The 19,699-nt window shown below is 39.2% G+C and overlaps 1 protein-coding gene across 1 annotated transcript in view; it reads left to right on the top strand.

Annotated features, from left to right (window-relative positions):
• The window catches only part of VWA3B (von Willebrand factor A domain containing 3B), a 66,135-nt gene that overhangs the window by 7,715 nt on the left and 38,721 nt on the right, over nt 1-19,699 (top strand). Inside the window, 6 exon segments of the mRNA XM_040055267.1 lie at nt 736-986; nt 3,230-3,389; nt 8,974-9,143; nt 10,967-11,091; nt 17,567-17,683; nt 19,446-19,633. Coding sequence (XP_039911201.1) covers nt 736-986; nt 3,230-3,389; nt 8,974-9,143; nt 10,967-11,091; nt 17,567-17,683; nt 19,446-19,633 — 1,011 coding nt within the window.

The raw sequence follows: 19,699 nt of genomic DNA, 5'->3' as shown, positions 1-19,699 counted from the left end.
ATTTTTAGACTCACAGGTCATGGTGAATGTGTATACACTTATTCATAGGGAGGATGTGCTGGTTTTAATTTTAATACTGGATCTAGATTTTACTTTACTGAAAAGATACAGGAAGTTTTATTTGTTGATTGCAGTTACCTGAACTAAATTTGCCTAAGCACCTACCCACAAATAGTTAATCTGTGATGCTGGGCATTGTTAGTGAAATAATAGTTCAAACTAGAAACATTTTACGTTTTCCTTTCAAATGCTAAAGACAAGGTGGAGATTGATGTGCCCTAGAACCTAACCGTATGCTGCCTTGTATTGCTGAATTTCTTTTTTTTTTAAAGCCAGTCAAAGTTCTAGTCTGAGAAGGTATAAAGTTTCTGTCCTTGTTTGTTCACCCATCTGCTCTGAAGCCCTTTCTACATCCTACCCTGCGTTCAGCTCATTCTAATTGCTCCAGTTTTGAGACAGACAAGTCAGACAACCCACTGGCACTGTCCCATGCTCACACAAAAAGAGTATGAAAAGCAATTAGGACCAAATGCAGTGCCTTTTCTTTATAGCTTAGATGCATTTGTCAAGTATTTGCTCTTGAAACAGTGGCGGGAAAAGGGGTTGTTTTCATTGCTACCTTAGCTGGCATGTCAGGCACTTACAAACTAGCTATGCAGCTGTGCTAAGCTTGGGGCTGCATTTATATTATTTGTTTTGATATTCAGTTTCCTTCTCTCCCTTATTTGAATAAAGCTGACAGCCAAAAAAGAACTGATTCTTCATTTTGTGGATTGCCTAATTGGAGCTATTGAGTTATATCAGCAGCGAATGGAATGGTTAACCAGTGAGAGCCGGCAGATATTTGGAGTGATTCAAGAACAGTGCATTGTCATTGTGTTGGATTTTGGCACTGCAGCTCCAGCTGAGTTTGATCTGTGTCGGGATGCACTTTCTATGGTACTTGTGGAACAGGTGATACAAATTTCCAGATTCAACCTTATTCGGTAAGCAGAATCATAGAATGGTTTGGGTTGGAAGGTACTTTTAAAGGTGATCTGGTACAACACCTCTGCAAATGGGCAGGGACACCTTCCACTACATCAAGTTGCTCAAAGCCACATCCAGCCTGACCTTGAATGTTTCCAAGGATGAGGCATCTCCCACCTCTCTGGGCAACCTGCTCATGTGTTTCAGTACCCTCATTGCAAAAAAATTCTTCCTTTTGTCTAGTCTGAATATAGGTTCTTTCAGTTTAAAACCATCACCCCTTGTTGTATTACTACAGGCCCTGCTAAAAAGACTGTACCCATTTTTCTTCTAAATCCCTTCAAGTACTGAAAGGCCACAATCAAGCCTCTCCAGGTTGGACAAAGAGGTCCATGTCGACCCATTGCTGGAGAATAGAAAGGAGTTGCATGTTTTTGGATAAGGCACTTTTTGTACTGGAAATTGTCGTGATTCATGTCTTGCTAATAACTAGATTTCCCACCAATTTTCACCCATGGATATGTTGAACTTGCCACTTCTGTTTAACAGAAGGCCACTGTTACCCTGAAGAACAGATAAAGGGTAACAGAACCCAAATACTGACATGTCTTCTACAAAATCAGAAGGATTTGCAACAGCAGTAATGCTCTTCAGATGTTGCAATATTAGTGAAACAGTGAGGTTCTATCTGACCACTTATTGCATTACTGTATCTCTAGACATTACAGGTTTCTGCCTTGCAGCTAAGTGTGCACTCCCCCAAGTGCCATAGGCACAGGCATAGCCATTTGTGTTTCTACAGATTTCCATGGTCACAGAAATCAGTAGCAGCACTAGGAAACAATAGTAGATTTTCATAACAAAAGATTTCCAAGCTCTTGTTCCCCAAGAGGAATAAATGAATTTGTATTTAGTTAGAAGAATAGAAGCAGCTATTCAAATTTTACCTATCTGCAAAAATTCTCATGCATGCATGAGAATTGGAATGCATAAGCTTGGACTTGGATAGATGAGTGGAAAAAAACAATGCACAAATGAGGTCATATAATTTTGAAATTGGTTCCACAATGTTAACTTACATGGTGATTCTTAATGTTATTTTACACAGCTGTTTTCTTACAGATTTGATTCAGGTGCTCTATCTTAATTCTCCACTGAGATACTACCGAGATTTGGAAAGGAGAGTAAAAAAATCACAGAATGGTTTGGGTTGGAAGGGACATTATAGACCATCTAGTTCCAATCCCCCTGCCATGGGCATGGACACCTTCCACTAGACCATGTTGCTCAAAGCCCCATCCAGCCTGGCCTTGAACACTTCCAGGGATGGGGAATCCATGGTTTCTCAGGGCAACCTGTTGCAAAACTAGATATTTTCTAAAGAAGATATTTTCCAAAGCAGATAACTTCCATAGTTTTTGAGAACAGAGAACTTTTTCTTTAAAAATGAACTGCAAAGCCAAGTCAAAATTGAAACAATAATTGTGTTCATCAATTTGTTTGGTTTTGCAGAAGGGAAACAAAAGACGATATAGCATATAAATTACTACTTTAAAAGAGTCTTGGGAAATATATTTGTATTTTAGATTTGCAGGAAACTCTTTGAAATAGTTTGTGATGGAATGTCACAGATACCGGAACCAGTTGGTTTTAGAGTTCCTTTCTGCTTTTTTATGTACAAGTGAAAAGGCAAAAGTTCTCATTTGCTTTGTACTTCTGTTCTTCCATTAAGACTAAGGTCTTTTGTCAATTAGAATACCAAAAAGTCTGGCATCACAAATTTTATTTTTGATGGCTAGCTAAATATCAGCTGTACAACCAAAAAAAGGTGCCAGTTAAACTGCTCTGACACAAAGGTTGTGGAGGAAGTTGTGGAATGAGACCTATGAAAGACATTTTTCTTTTTCATGCACATAATTTAAAAACCTGATTCAGCTTTTATGATAAAGAGAGTTATGTATCAGGAACTCTTTTTAAAGATACTTTTTCTCTCCTGACCCTACTTTGAAAACAAAACCCCAAAAAACCCCAAAAAAACCCCTCAAAAAAAAAAAACCCAAAACTTATAAAACTACAGTATTTTTCTAATGGTTTCATTTTTTATTTGCTTCCTTTATTGCAAATCTAAATTTAGTATCTGTGGTATATTGTAATTCTTATTTAAGAATATAAAAGAATTGTAACAATAGCAGAGCTCCACTCTCTTGTTCTGCCAGCATGATTCTCACTGTTTCTGATTTATAGTTAATCTCATTTTCAGGGTTGCTCAGGATCTTATGAAGTGGAAAGAGAAATGTACTCCTGTGTCTGAGCATACTGTGAAGTCTGCTGTTACATGGCTCTGGAAGCTGGACCATATGACAGCTGTCAGCCATACAAGCTCTGTTGAAGCTCTGCTGGAAGCCATGGGTGATGAAGCGGTAAGCTCATACATCTTTTCAGAAACCCAAGTAAATCCAAGAGTATTCAGTGACTGGCTGGCTGCTGGAATTTGCCCTGATCAATGTTGCTAAGATAAATATTAATGACAGCATTTGGAAAGTATTTTTTTTCCCCTCAAGTGTAGCTGCATAGTATGCTTAATGATTGTATTTTTATGTAAATGTGCTGTATTTTGGATGCAGAAACTTATTTTCATTCCTAGAGTACCCAGAATAAATAACAGTCATTAAGAGAAAGCGAAAACATCCTTCCACTTTCTTTGCCATATAAGTTTTTCAGGGCTTCAAGTTTATGATAAAATTTCTAATATCAACATTATTGAAGGCAGGGAAACCAGTTTTATATTTTTTTATGTATCCAACTTGCTCATGAAAAGTTATATTTAAAATTCAAAATAGCACAGAGATTTATGGAAGTATTAGCTTATGATAGGTCTACACAAATCTTTTTGCATCAGCCAGGTGATAGCTAGACTTTCTTCCAGGACAGAGGCGAACCATGTACAGTTATTCCTACAATTAAATGCTGTTCATTTTTAAAAGTACTATTACTTTATTCATTATTATTCCCTATTACTTTATTCATTAGAGTCACAAGAAATGAAACATATATGCCATCATTTGAGCTAGTTGCTTAAAACTTATGTTATTAAAGTAATATTTTATGACATTTCCTTACAATGTATATTCTTTCAGTTCTTTAACACCTGAATTTAATGGAAAATTTGGCCTACGGTCAGTGGAGTAGAGTCATTGGGTTTTCTCCTATTAACATCCATCCCTGTGCGCAGATCCAATCCTAACTCCTTTGTAAATATCTTTCTGGGACAAAGAAATGTTCTTGTTTGAAGGAGAAGGTACATTTTGCATGAGTTACCTTCTGGTTCCCTATGCTGCTGGATTCTCATCCAGATGAGCCTTGATGTTTCAAAACCATTATTAAAAAGGAACTGAGTAGGGAACAAATTGCTCACCAGTGAGATTTTTTTTTTTAATTAATGCTTTTTTAAATGACTCCTCCGTAAATTTTATTAGCTTTTTCAGTTTGCGGTATAATACTGATTTTCTGATGAGTAACTAAAAAGTTTCAGCATTGTCTGGATGAAAAATCTTGTTGGACCTGGTGGGTCTCTGTTTGAATAAACAGAAATTAAAATCTGTCAGACAGTGAAACATCTATTATTTTTGCAGATATTGGTGGGCCAATAGGCAGTCTGGGAGAGTCAATTGTGGCAGGTGCTCAACATAAACTTCAATTTGTTCTTCAGCTTCAACTTCTAAACAGAGTCATAGTCATTCATAACTGACAGTTCACTTAAGAGCAATGTTTACTGTAGTTCAGATGGGGGATACCCCATTCAGTCCTAGGCAAAACTTGCTTACTTACTTAGCAGTCATGAGTAACTCATTCCTAAGAACTGGCTTCGTCCACAGAAGTTGCTCCAAAAAAACAGTTTCTATTTTTTTTTTCCCCTGGACATTGCTCTTCTTGTCATTTCTTCCCATATGTGGTGATTTCTTAGATTCCTTAGACTCAGCTGATCTTTTCTTCCCATATGTGGTGATTCCTTACATTTCCTTTCCATATGACCTGTAAATCCTGACTGACAAGATCAGTCTGCTATAATGTTGCAATCATTTGAGCTCTACCTGCCACAAATGCATTCACAGTGTCTAGCCCCCAGTTCTGTACAGGTGCCACTCCGTGAAGTGTGGATCACTCATCCAAAACACCTCCCCACGAAGATCAAGACTGTGAGGAACTGTTGCTCTCATTTCTGTTCTCATATGAAGTTTGTTTGCTTGTTTAAATGTATAAATCACATTTTCAAAATATGAAGGACTCATTTGAAAGGTTTTAACTTTTCTCCACTGGCCTATGAGGAACATTTCCTTTGTGGTATGTCATTGCTGGGTTTGTAGTTAAGTAAAGTAAATTATCTGTGGTTCATAATTTTTAAAATTTTCTTGTGAGGAGTTAGTTCTGTATCCGCTATGCCCAATAAATGTCAGCATTTTAAAAGTTGCAGAGGAAGACAGTAAATCCCTTGAAGAAAGTGAACATTTCTATTCTTGTTGAATATCAAATTTATGAATTAATGACAGTCTTAGAGGGGAGGGGAAGAAGATGTGAATCTGAAGGAACACAGGGTAAAATGGTTGTGTAATATGCATGCATTCCTCTGGGCCAGGAGCCTCTTCAACAAAAGCAGTAGGAACATGGTGTTGTCCAAGGACCGGGTCTCATCTGGGAGACCAGTGTGCCGGCTCAGATAGCTTTTTAGCTGGAGGAGACAGACAGGGAACTTTGTAAAACTGAACTAAAACACAGATAGGTGCAAGAGTTCATTCTTTTTGTTTCTGTGTACCTTTTTATAAAGCTAATAAGAATTTTGTTAATCTTACACTTTAATAAAAAACATTGATTTTTCTCTTTACCTTTAGTATTTGTCTAGAATGATCAGTGATGCTAGGACACCTGCTCCTGCTTGCTTCCAAATAAGTGCAGTAGGGGCGTCTCATTCCCCTGTAAGATCCAAGAGAAGTTCAAGATGGCAATGTGCTGCTCAGTTAGTTTGCCTCATCCAGCCCGAAATTGGGTTGCTGCTTGGGAGAGACGTCTTCCAGTGTTGAGGAAGGTGCAAAAAGGTACATGAGGGAGGAAGCTTGGAATGTAGAAACTATTTAGGGAGCTGGAAAACAAATCAGTATCCAAGGCAGTAGTGGAAATCTGTGACTACTCTTGCAGGTGATACTGAATTTGCTTTGCTACTGCATGAAATTATGTGAGTGCAGAGACATTTCCTCAGTGCCATCCCAGACTCAAATAGTTGTCTTTTGTGGTGCACATCCTGGTGTTCCTAGTCATATTCATAGAATCACAGCCACAGAATGGCTTGGGTTGGAAGGGACCTTAAAGACTGTTTAGTTCCAACATCCCTGCCATGGGCATGGACACCTGTCAAAAGACCAGGCAGCTCAAAGCCCCATTTAACCTGTCCTTGAATACTTCCTGGGATGGGGTATTCCTAACTTTTCTGGACAATTGCTCCTGGTGTCATATAGTGAAGAATTTCTTCCTTGCAATTAATCTAAATATACCATCCTTCAGTTTAAGGCCAATCTCTCTTGTCCTTGTGAAAAGTCCTTCTCCAGCTTTCATGCAAGCCCCTTTAGGTCCTGGAAGGCACAATAAGGTCTCCCCAGAACCTTCTCTTCTCTGGCTGAACAACCCCAACTATGTCAGTCTGTCTTCATAGGAAAGGTGCTCCAGTCCTTTGATCATTTTTGTGGCTCTCCTCTGGACTCGCTTCAGCAAATCCATGCCTTCTTATGTTGGGAGTCCCAGAGCTGGACACAGTGCTCCAGGAAAGGTTTCTTGGGTGTAGAGGGGCAGACACACTTCCCTCACCGTGCTGGACAGGCTGATTTTGATGCAGCTTTCAATACAGTTGGATTTCTGGGATGCAAGCGCACATTGCTGGATCATGTTGAACTTCTCATCAACCAACATCCCCAAATCCTTCTCCTGAGAGCTGCTCTCAATCCATTCTCTACCCAGCCTGTGCTTGAACTTGGGATTGCCCTTAGCCAGAAGCGGGACCTTGCACTTGGCCTTGTCCTTCGTGAGGTTCACTTGGTTCCATGTCTCAAGGCTGTCCAGGTCCCTCTGGATGGCGTCTCTTCCCTCCAGGGCATCAGACGCCACACAGCTTGGTGGTGTTGGCAAACTTGCTGAGGGTACAGTCAGTCCCACTGCCCTTGTCACCGACAGAGATTTTAAAAAAGTGCCAGTCCCCATACTGACTCCTCGGGAGCACCATGGACATTTCACTTGGACATCAAGCTGTTTGCCCCCAACTCTTGGAGTGCAACATCCAGTCAATTCCTTATCCACTGAGTGGTTTGTGCACTAAATCCAGGTTTCTTCAGTTTAGGAACAAGGGTGTTGTGCAGAACAGTGTCAAATGCTAGATGCATGTCCAGGTAGATGAGGTCAGCCCCATTGTAGAAGGTTACCAGATTTATCAGGCATGGTTTACCCTTAGTGAAGCCATGTTGGCTTTTTATTTTCCATGTGTCTTAGCATAATTTCCAGGATGATCCATTCCATACTGGGCACAGAGGTGAGTGTATTGAAATGTATTTTTTCAGTTAAACAATGATTTATCAGGTGTTTATCAGTGGATATCTACCATGATATAGGACTGACATACTGCACAAATTGTCTTGGAAGTCATCATGGGATAGTTGCTTGTTACATTTGTTTTTAACCATGGTGAAAATTAAAAAAACTTAGCATGAGGATAATTCAAGATACTTACCATGAAGATTGGTACATGGATAAATGCAGGTAATATAAAATACCTCATAATGTAATATTCAAGCAATAACTAAAGGACATTTTTTCAGCTTCTCTCTTTCCTTGTAATAACATCTTCAGAATATAAGTGTGGTTATAGTAAACCTGCCAAGCTCCCTCTGTCTTGGGAACTATAAAAAATATAAATCATCTGTAAATACCAGCAATAGCATTCAAAAAATCAGAATCACAGAATATGCTAGGCTGGGAAGGACCCACAGGATCATTGAACCCAACTCCTGGCCCTGCACAGGACCATCCCCAAGAGTCACACCATGTGCCTGAGAGTGTTATCCAAACGCTTCTTGAACTCTGTTTGGCTGGTGCTATGACTACTTCCCTGGGGAGCTGTTCTAGTGCCCAACCATCCTCTGTGTAAAAAATTTTTCTAATATCCAGTCGAAACCATCCCTCACACAGCTTCATGCCATTCCCACACTGGTCACCAGAGAGGAGATCAGTGCCTCCCTACCCCTCCTCTTCCCCTCATGAGGAAGTTGTAGAGTACCATGAGGTGTCCCCTTAGTCTCCTCTTCTTCAGACTTGACAGACCAAGTGACCTCAGACACTCCTCATACAGCTTCCTGTCAAGGCCTATCTTTGTTGCTCCCTCTTGGATGCTTTCCAATAGTTTAGTGTCTTTCTTATATTGCGGTGACCAAAACCGCACACAATATTCAAGGTGAGGTTGCACCAGTGCAGAGCAGAACGGGAAAATCACCTCCCTCGACTGCCATCTTTCCTAACCTCAGAATACATGCTGCCAGTAAGACTATGTCTGGTATAAAGTTCCTACTTTTCAGCCCTGGCAAGGCACCAACATGGCATGTCTCTTGATAAAAGTGGCATATGGCACAGAGCCTTTTTCTGACTAATGATACAGTTGTCCTTCCTTGCACCTCTCTTTGGCTTCAGTTAGCTTCTTTGGAAAGGGTTGGGCAGAATCACACCCAGGGACTGTGGGATAGGTTCTTGTCTCACTTGAGGAAATTTTGTGTGGCCTTCCTTTGAATTACTAGCATAAATGAGAGGAAGAACCAAAGGTCTAAAAATCTTGTAGCCCAAGTAATGCATCAGTTTTACCTCCCAATTTTCCTACCAATGCTGAGCACAGGACAGTGCTTAAATAAATATCAGACATTTATGTTAAACATTGTCTTCCAATGACCTTTTTTTTTTTTTTTTTCTGTTTAATGACAGGTTGAAGCTGTTTATTACTTTGTTGTGGGGGATGTTCCAGTGGACACAAAGCAGCTACTCCTTGAGAAGGTTTCAGATGGCTCCTGTCCAGTCAACACAGTGTCTTTCAATGCTAGGGAAGAAGAAACTATTATTTTTCTGAAGGAGTTGAGCCACTTGGCCTCTGGCAGGTATGACAAAGAAGGACAGTAAAGATTTCAGTACTCATGAAGTTTTTTGCTGATAGGAATGGTATTGGGATATACCTGAGTATAATCCATGAGGAGAATGGGACAAAGCAGTTCAGTAAGTGATCTGGGGATGGGGAAATAATATTAAGAACTATTACTAGAATTCAGGCCCTGCTTAAACAGTCCAGCTTTTTTCTGCATGTCTTCTCACTGGCTTGCAGAAAGGCTATTCCCTTTTTGTGCCCAAAATCGTCTGCCATCTATTTCTCTCCTGAAGTGAGGAAAACTGTTCAGGGGAAAAGGTCACAACATAAACTGAAATAAGTTTTTATTGTGTTGCTTTGTACATTAGTAGCATCCACAAGCACCAGAAAAAGATCTAGAGTTCTGTTGGGTAAAGTGCCATAGAGATGTACTGAAAAGGAAATGCCTGTCCTAAGTGAGCAGCTCATGAAATAACAGAAAATTGATGGGGTGTTATTCTTCAGGCCTGGCTGTATGGAAAAGCAGTTCTGTGACAGGCTCTCAGCATCCTTTTGGTATGGTTGGTGGAAATTAATATATTCCACATGGCTTGTTGACTGCTTTGTCCTGGGAATCAGCCATGTGGTGAGAATCTGCCATCAGTAGAAATGGATAAGATTACTTAAGTCTTGATTCTGTTATCAGAATAAGGAAAGCAAATGAACAAATATAAAACCCACAAGACCAAGCTCATGTTCAACAGCAGGAAGGCAGTAGGAGTCAGTAGGTGTTTCTCTGCTTAACAGAAGTCACCATACAGTTACAGACTTGTGAAATGGCTGCTAGCTTTTTCTGTTTCACTGTTGTTTGTGGAAGAGTGGGAAGCCCTCCAACAGTAGAAATCTCCCAAATGACAGCAGAGCAATTGGTAAGATGGCAGCTGCTTAGCTCTTTTATAGCCATCTGTGTTTAGAAATAGCTTTTAGGAGATGGGAGCCTCTGCCAAAAACAAGACTGTGGGAAAGTGTCGTGTTTGCTCTGGTCTGATGTGTGTTTAAAATGATTGTGGTCATTTAGAAGTATAGGTACCTCTATGGTTCCAGGTACACTGCCAGTCACTATCCCTCATTTTCTTTTGGCAGTGTTTATAACTTCTTTATTAAAGGAAAGTGAATGTTTCTTGTATGGTAGAGACAGGGGCAAAAAGGGTTGTAGCTGGGAGCTGATAGAAATTGTTTTGTTTGATACTATTCTTGCTGTTGTCTTTTTGCATGAGTCTAGCTTTTGTGCAGAGACTCACAGGGCCAGTTAATAACTTGCTGGTGGATATTTGCCCAGTAACAGTATATAAGTTCAAGTCATCTTTCTCACAGGAACGGCCAAGTTCATGGGCTTTTCATGTCTTGAACCTGTTTCTAGTCTAGTTCTGTTTTAGAAATGCATCTTTTCTCTGCTCTGAGAGCTTCTCTATTTTGACAATGAGGATAAATGAAGTCTGCTTGTCATCCTGATTTGTGTGTCCATAATGAAATAAATGTTCCTGTTAGGCTGTCAACTGGGAGGATAATCTGATAAAAAGGTGTTAGTGTCATCTCAGACATCTCAAATTACATGCCTGCTCAGCCTCTTAAAAACATTAATTAAAAATAGATTTCCAGGAAATTGAAGAGTAAGGTGCCTTGCAGTAAGTAATATCAAAAAGAAAGAATATTCTACATGAGAAAATTTCAGAAAGATATCTTATTATATTTGAAGCTTTTGATATAATTCTGTAGTTGTATGTGTGAAAAACATCTCTTTAAAATTAGAGAAGTATTTATGTATTTTGTGTACTGGTGGAAACTCATTTTGTGTTACAGATTCCATGCTTTTGCTGAGAAGAATGGCTGTAGAGATGCTACTGGATCTGCGTTAAAATATGAAGAGGATGGAAAAAGATTAATTGCCCTGAACTCCAGAAAAGTGAAAGGGCGAATGCCACTAGGTAGACAATATGAACCCCAAGATTATACTGATATTATCAGTGAGATGTCAGAATAGAAATGTAGTTTGGGAACTTGATGAATGTAAAATCAAAAGAAACCTGTAGGTGTGTGTGGGGTGAGGACAGAACTGGTCTGGAAATGGAAATTCTCTGGTTGGGAAGGAGAGGGCAAGGAAAAGAGAAAAATTAAGAAAGTAGAGGATGTACGTGTGAGAATGAAAGAACAGTGAATAAAGGAGAGAAGAAGGTAATTTACTTAGGAATATGAAGAATAGTACTTGTGGCTTGTGCCAGTGACCTTGTGGAAGTGTATGGAGAAATGGTAAAAAGGAAGAGGAATAGTGTGGCAGACCATATGGTACAACAGCCAGCATCAGTATAGGCCACGTTCATAGGTAATAGAAGGGATTAAATCAACATGGGGTTTACTTGCTTGTCCCAAGAATTTGTCACAAAGACAGGCAAAAAGCACAGTAAAGTGACTGTAGAGAAGGCAGTGCAGAGTGGTGGTGGGAGGATTGATAGAAAAAATACCATGAGGAAATAACCAAAATAAACAGTTTCACTGGTGGGTGGAGCTGGGCAGAAAGCTGAGTGTGTTTCATATTAGTCACAGTGCTACTTCCTCTGGGTAAGTGTTCAGTGGGACTGGACTGTGGTTTCAGCCAGGTTTGGAGGAGAGGGGCTTGTTATGTGAAGTGAGGCTTTGTGTGTCAAATCTTGATATCTTTCTCAGCAGGAGAGTAAAAAAAAAAATTCTTTTAGACATCAGGAATCATAAGATGTCGTTAGCCTAATGGCTCAACACACCTACCCCCCACTCTCCCTTTGTTCTGGGGGCAGTAGTGTTGCCCCAAAGGTAGAACAGTGCTATCCTCTTCTCACTCTTAGGGAATGTGTAGAGTAAGGTGGATTTGATGTCTCATGTAAGGCTCTTTGTCAGTCTTGGACTGACTGGCCCATATTTGGGTTGTAATGAAGTTTCTTGCATACTAACCTATCCTTCACTAGGACCATGATTATAACAGCACAAGAGAAAGAGCCGTTGTGAGGGACCAGAAATACAGGAGTGAGGTATCACCTGCTTTTTTGAGTTGTGAAAGGACACTCAAGCCTCACCCATGCAGAGTTTAGAAACCAACAGCAGAGTCTGCTTCAAAACGTTGTCGTTTCATACTAATGCAGAGCAGTATAATGATTGCCTTCAGTCTGCTGTGAGTGCTTTCTTGCTGTACCACATTTGGGGGTGTGCATGGTGGAGCTGCCTCCCTCTTCCCCTGGGGCAGTCAGCCTGTTTCAATAGATGAGCCCAGAGCTCCTATATGATTGAAATTACTTCCTCACCACTGTTTCTAAAGCTGAAAGCTGAATAGCTTTAATCGCTCAAAAGGGCAGTAATCCCCTTGAAGTGCATTGTCTGTTGGGTCTTATTGCTATTATGGAGTAGAATTTACACATTAAAAAGGAACACAATTAGCTTTCTGCATTTACTGGGTATTACAAGCACAGTCGTGACATCACTGGCAGCCAATTGGAGTGTTTCAGTCATATGCAGAATCTTAAGCCCTTTCAGAAAAGAAAACACATTGAAGACATCATTCTGGTCTATGCCTGATTTCCCTTTTTTCAGAGACTCCTTCAAGGGTATAGTAATAAGGAAATAAAAATAAAAGTGTCGATTACTCACTAATGGGCTCTGGAACTGGTTCTTGGATGCGTGGCATAAACTACACAAGGAAATAAATAGAAAATGAACCAGAGATTTAATCCTCCAAATGTGGTGTTTCTAAAATCTAAAAGGAGGAACAGGAATATTTTGATTATGTTCCTTTTTGCACCACAAATGCAACAGCTGGAAGCTGAAACTCATAATCATATTATATGGCCTGGAAAAGCTGTTTTAATGACATCTGATAGTTTCTGGGTATCCACTGAATATCAGCATTTTGCAAATACCAGATACCTTTATGTTCACTCATTTTCGTCTGCTTAACCAGAACAAGTCAGAAGCGAACTATTTAAAACTTTAGATAAGAGCTCCATTCTCCCCCATTTTGCATCTTTAGCAGACATTTAGAAAGCAAGTGTGAGAAACTGACAATTTTGAATTTTTTCACACTCATTTCAAGTGGGTGCTTGAGTTCAAAACAGGTGTAACTCATTGAAGAATTAGGGTCTTTATGCTGGCAGCTTCACATTTACTTATGGCAGAGAAATGCTTTTACATAAAGCCTAATTTCACCAATGTGATAATATCTCCTCATCCAGCACTAATTTTCCTGTTATCACTTCTGCCAACATTCTTTGTGCAGTTTATTCCTCTGCAAAAAGCTGTAGGATTAAGCAATCTTGTTATGTAGTTAAAATTATAAGTGGAAAGGAGGTGACATTTAAGTTGGAACTTGAAGGCATAGAGGGCAAGGAATGGTGGAAGCTATGGAGAAAAGATATCTTTCTGAAAAAGGGCGTATTTGTGTCGTTTGCTTGGAGTAACAGGGCAATAAATACTACATAGGGCTTGAAAAGCAATGGTGCCTTGAACTAGATCCTGAAATGAATAGAGGGCCCTCAGTGGCTGACATAGAAGTAGTAAATTTCTGTGTAGTGATTTCTGTGTGGTGGAATAGATGAGCTGGCATGTGTAAAGAAAATGCAAGTGAACTGAAATCAGGATTTTACTGATGTGGTAAATCCAAACAGGGAAGTATTTGATCTCCTTGTGAACAGTATAAGGCTCTGTTCTTAGGTGTGCTTGATTTTTCATGTTTAGGGAATTTGATACGGAATATTTCAGGTGGTTGTGTGTAAAAAAAGGGAAGCGTAAGAGCGTGATTCTCCTGTATGGCACTGAAGTCAATGAACTCTGCGCTGTTTATGTACACTGACATGGGAAAGATTGAACCCTCCCTTTGGAGAGCCAGGGTAATGACTGAAGAGTAGCTAATTTGCCTAGAAGCTGTAGCAAAGATCATTGCCTCTGCTTTTTTCTTGCATGTGCTTTGTCTAGTTTCAGCAGGCTAACCTTGGCCTGGCAAATCTCTTTGCTAATGTGTAGAGAGTGATGCAGATAGCTGTTCTGTGATACCACATGGGATACAAAGTTCATTTGCTTTGTCCATTTGCCCAGTGGAAAAGAGGCAGGATTGGGCTGCAGTAAGTTTCAGTGCAGTTTGACCTGGGAGGTAAAAGCTATGGATTACCCTCTTATGCTTCTTTGTGCTTTCATTCATCCCCCTTTAAGTGGAGATTTTAAAAATCAATGCTTAAGGGTATACCGCTGTGTTCTGCTGCCACGTGGAGGCTGAGAAAAGGACTGGCAGTGAAGAAAATCAATTTCCCCATCTTCCCTTGCCAGCAAATTCATTTTCAAATAGATCTTATTTCATTATATTTGGATTTGCTTGCTTTTACGGTTTAAGCCAGATAATCAAACAAGTAAGAAAGGCTTCTGTTTTCCATTATTTGCTTTTGTACTGGTATTTGCTTCCCATTTCAGAGATATTGTATATATTTTGTGGGCTTTTTTTTTTTTTCCGATACACAGGATTTTTTCATTAGCAATATTGAAATCAAATAGCTTACAATGACTTGTCAAACCGGATGAGTTTGTAGGGAGATGCCTGTGGAGAAGCTGCTTCTTTGGAGATTGTCTGCCAGTTAAATAAATGGAAATGGAAATGAGGGCAGTTATGAGTTTCTGTGTACCTGTGCAAGTGTGGCTGTGTTTTTGCTTAGGTCCATCATCTTACTTTTCAGTTTGCAGCTGTCAGCAAAATGATTCTGCCCCTTGCCACAGGCTCTCCCTGCAACATTCCTCATCCTCTTCCTCTTTTCTAGGGCCTCCCTTCTCCAGAGCAGAGCCACCTTTATGTGCAGGCAGGGCACTCCTGGAGCAGAGTGCCAGGGAACCAGGGAACTAGGGGGTCCTCAGATTTCTGGCTCTTACTCTGCCACCCAGAGCGACTGGGAAAGTACTTCGTGGTGGGGGGAACCAGGAGGGCCCTTTCTCTCCCTGGAAAAAAGTAATTTTATAAGGCAAGGTTATTCCTGGGACAAGGGTGCATGAATGTGTACAGGAGACAGTGGCTTGGAGTGGTTGTGAACTGCGCCTTCCAGAGAGGTGATTTTCTTCTGTTGGTAGTCGCCAAAAAATGTCACATCTGAGGTTTGAGCAGAGGGAGTTTAAACCAAAGTGAGGGTCATGCTTTCTTTGTCATTTACCAGAGATGTGCTTTGAGGGATGGGCCACAGCTGAGAGCCACATCCGGAAGATCCTATGCCTTGCACGTGTATGTAGGTTTTGATTTTGGGGGTTCAGTTTTGAAAGACACTGGGTTTTTTTGCCATTCTTCCTTAGCTGTAGGGAAAAAGAGGCCAAGGTAGAGATACAGCTGAGCTTCCTGTATAGACAGAGAAAGCTGCTGTGGATATCACTGCTTGCAAGCTTCTCTTCCAGTTGAATCCAGCAAAAACGTTGTCGGAAAAAAGGGTCTGAGCAACTGGAATTTCACAATATGCAGTCCTTGGTGCCTGCATTTGTCCTGTGTAGCAAGTGACATCAAGCACACTTGCTTTGAAAGGGCATGCACTTTTACTTTGCTGTGCTACAAACATAAATGAGGAAAAAATATCTTCTCATGTAATACCAATTCAATCCATCTATCTTAATGGGGACGGTAACAGTAATCCTGTAAAACTGATGAGCCCATAGCCTCAATTTAAGGGGAAATGAAGCAACAACAATGATATAATTGTTATTGTTTTAGAGGTAGTTAAGTAGACAAATTTTTAATTTAATTTTCCTTATTTAATTAAATTAACTCTAATTATTTTCAAATAATTAAAAATATTAAAAATATTCATAAAACTAAATCTGGATGACAGAAATTGGCAGCTTGTGGAGAATATCCAGATTTAGTTGGAGACAGCTCCACTAAAGGATTTACATTCTTAACAGCCTTAAACTTAGAACTACAGTCAGGTGTGGTGTGAATGCATGTGTTTGCATTTCTGGGGACAGATTGCTTTTAAAATAGAAGTTTAATTCTTTCTGAAATATTTGAAGAGAATACTTTTCTTAATTTTAACAGGTAATGATTACAGACTGAGGTTTTTTTCTCTTTTTTGTTTCATGTTGTGGAATGATCTGCCGTACTGAAGCTTTTTGTGATTTAGAAAATGTTGAACTTTGTCCTAATGGCTGCAACGGATGTTTTGAAATGCAGGAAGGTCCCAGGAGATGGCAGTGTACAATAACACAATTCAAAAGATGTCTTTGAAACTGAAAGCATTTCACAATTAAAATTGAATTATTATTATTATTATTATTATTATTATTATTATTATTATTATTATTATTTCCAGAAAGTTCATCAAAAGAACAAAATTATCAGGTTTGTTTGTTTACTGATAACCTACTTGAGTAGAAAAGTTTGCGTATCTTGCCTTTCATACAGTGAACCATCACTGTAAAGTAGCTGAACCACTGGATGAGAAGATACAGTTTGCCTTGCTCAGCATTTTTATGTGCAATTCATTAATAGGTTGTGATCTGTAATAGTTTGTAACCTGTATTTGTGGTTAGGATAGCTGATGATTCAGTTTCTTTTATATTTTTATTGTAACACTGCACAGTTTCTCTGCATTGTTCTATATTGCAGTTTAAACTCTGAGAGTAACCTAATTTAACATATTTTTAATAATAATTGTACTGCTTATGCATACAAGGTCTCTCAAGTTTGGTAGTTTCTTTTATGAAATAAATAAATATTTTTATTATTTTCATCAAGAACAACATACCTGTTGAAATTAAGAAAACCTTGTCTCAATTCCAGCTTTGGACTTTTCCAATTCTTTGGAAAATACAGCCTGCTGGTGTTGTTGTTGTTGTTGTTTTGTTTTGGTTTGTTTTGGTTTTGTTTTTGAGGGGGGTTGGGGGGTTTTTTTGATAGCATTTTTTTATGACTGTTGAGAATTGTTGGGATGAAAATAAATTCATCTTTAGCAAATTTCATGAGCTAGTCATTAGGGAAAGAAGATTTAAATAAAATTAATTATGTACTTTAGGAAATGGCAAGAGTCAAAAATGTCTTCTCTATAAAATGTCAAAACTGGGTTTAATATTTGGAGCCAAGTTTTGCTCTGAAGTCCAGGGGGCAACAAGCGAATTTCATTGTGGAGTTTCCTTATTATTTTCCAAGAGTGTTAAAATGTATTTTCTTCCACTGTGGGAACAATCCGTGGCCAACTTTGGAGGTTAGTTCCAACATACTAAACACCTCTCATATCCTGGAGCCAGTTTGAGCCCTTTTTTGAAGTCTGTCAGAGAGCAGCACTTGTCATTGCAATGGGACCTCAAGATAACAAGGTTATTTGGCAACATCTGGATATGTCAATGACTCTGTGGTGATTGAGTAGTTATAAGGAGCAGAAATCGTATAATAACGTGAAGCTCTATTTATTATTTCTCTTGCAGTAGCTGGTGTCTGTGAAGATGTCTTTTTGATCTGGAAGGAGCTGGAGGAAGCCAGGAATACAGTGAGACAAGTTCAGAAAATGTTATCAGAATCTGACCAGTCTGCTTCTCAAGATGGTATAATTTATATTTCTTTCAAGACAGCTACCATTATGTTAGTGACCCCAAAAAAACCCAAAATAATTTCCATATCCTAAAATCAACCTCTTTTTGAGAACAGTTTTGATTGCACATCAATTTGGGGATGATTTTCTCAAAAATGTCTATATATAGGGTATAGCAGCTATATGTCTCTATAGCACCTATACTTGTTATTTAAACTTAGGATTGCTTAAAACTTCCCAACACAAATCTCTGTTTACAATGGCTTAAACTTGCTAAACTTTAACAGCTCAGGATCAAACACACCATTCTTTAGTTTATTAGTGACTAGGTTTAGAAGTTACTTGGATTTTAGGATATAGAAATTATTTGGAGGTCTTTTGGTGAGCTCTTCCTGTCTGGCTGAACCAGTAAATCTTCCATTTTTTCTACACAGTGCTGGGGAAATACCTCATCCCTCTCCTAACACAGTTTTCTTGGGATAGCCTCCAAGCTGGTAGCTAGTTCATTCCACATAAAAAGAAGCAGCAGAGGGGTTGCATTTTTGTCAAGGGCAGAGAAAACAATTCAGAATAAGAACTCTGACAACTCCTGTCATAAGAAACATAGAGGAATGCCTACATTTGTTCATTAAACCAATAGCTCTTGCCATTATGTTTGGCCTAGAACATGACTCATTTGTTGTTTTGTGCATTTTGATTGCATCTAATCCTGTTGGAGACAAAAGCATAGCTGGTTTCTGAAGTTCAGTTCTGGAAGGCTTTAACAAGGGACAGTGAGAAGCTACTCAGTCCCACAAAAATGGAGATGCTCTATGTAAAGCATGTGGAAGAAAGAAAACAACAGTTTTCTTTTTAAAATTGTGCAAGCACATTTATGACATTTGTTGTTCTAAGGACTACAGGCAGTCATAGGTTTCCACGTGAACAGGCTCTGATCATGTACCTGCCCTGATGCTGGCTGACCTCTGCGTGTGTGAGGGCAGTAGATGCCTCCATAGGTTTATTTACAGGCTCAGGATTTCACTACTAGGTCATTGTAGCTGCATCTAAACTGAGCAGACATTTATACCACCTTGGTCCACCAATATTAAAATGTGACAAAATAAATTCACCCTGCTATGGGACCCACTGCCTTGGCATTTGGTTTGTGTGTGGTTTATTGGGATGCCGATGAATGAGTGGAGAATCTTGTATCCTATTATTTTATCTGTATACTATACTGGTGTCCAGAGTTTTGCAGTGCCTTACCTTAAGATATTCCTTAGAAATTTGTAAAACAATGTGACATTTTGCCTTTTGCTTTAAATAGCCATCTCTAAAAAGATTAATGTTAACCAATGATCTTGACTGTATTTTCAATTATACCTTCTGTTGTTTCATTTTCTCGAATTATTCTCCTCAAAGTTAGACATCTTATTCAGGACTACTTTCTGGCAGTTTGTAATTCAACGACTAAGAAAATTCCTTTTATATGTTGTTCTCACTATTTTATTGTCTTTGCTCCCTGTCTTCTGGTGGGGTTATGTTCCAGTTACAAAGGAATTTGTTGCAGTGAGTTGTCTGATAAGAAAAACCCTACAGCCGAAGTTTAGACTGTTAAAAATCACTCAGAAATATCTGTTCACTCCAATGCTGCCAGAGCAAGCAGAGCAAGTTGGAAAATTTTGATTCCAGTATCAGTCTGTTTTTGAAAATAGGTTATCCAAAATGAACCATGTTATACAGGAGATTTTGTTTTTTTTTTTTTTTTTAATTTTCCTTATTAGTAAACAAAGATGATCATCCATTACCAAAACATATAACTGACAAATATTTGACTTCTGAGAAGTGGTTGCAGAAGCATGGCTTGAAAGCTCAGAAGCTCACACTGTACGATGCACTTGCTGATTGTGTTTTTCGCCATGTAGATGGGCTTGTTGACATAAAAACTAAACCAGAGGATGAATGTTCACAAACTGATGCTGTGAGTATTGTTAATTTTCCCTCATGTCCTGTGAGTTGTTTTTCCTTTTAAACCTTGAAAACTTGG

This window comes from Hirundo rustica, chromosome 2, assembly GCF_015227805.2.
Source record: "Hirundo rustica isolate bHirRus1 chromosome 2, bHirRus1.pri.v3, whole genome shotgun sequence".
NCBI classification, from domain to species: domain Eukaryota; kingdom Metazoa; phylum Chordata; class Aves; order Passeriformes; family Hirundinidae; genus Hirundo; species Hirundo rustica.
Note: the sequence above shows the minus strand (reverse complement) of the source record. Positions and strands in the feature narration are given on the sequence as shown.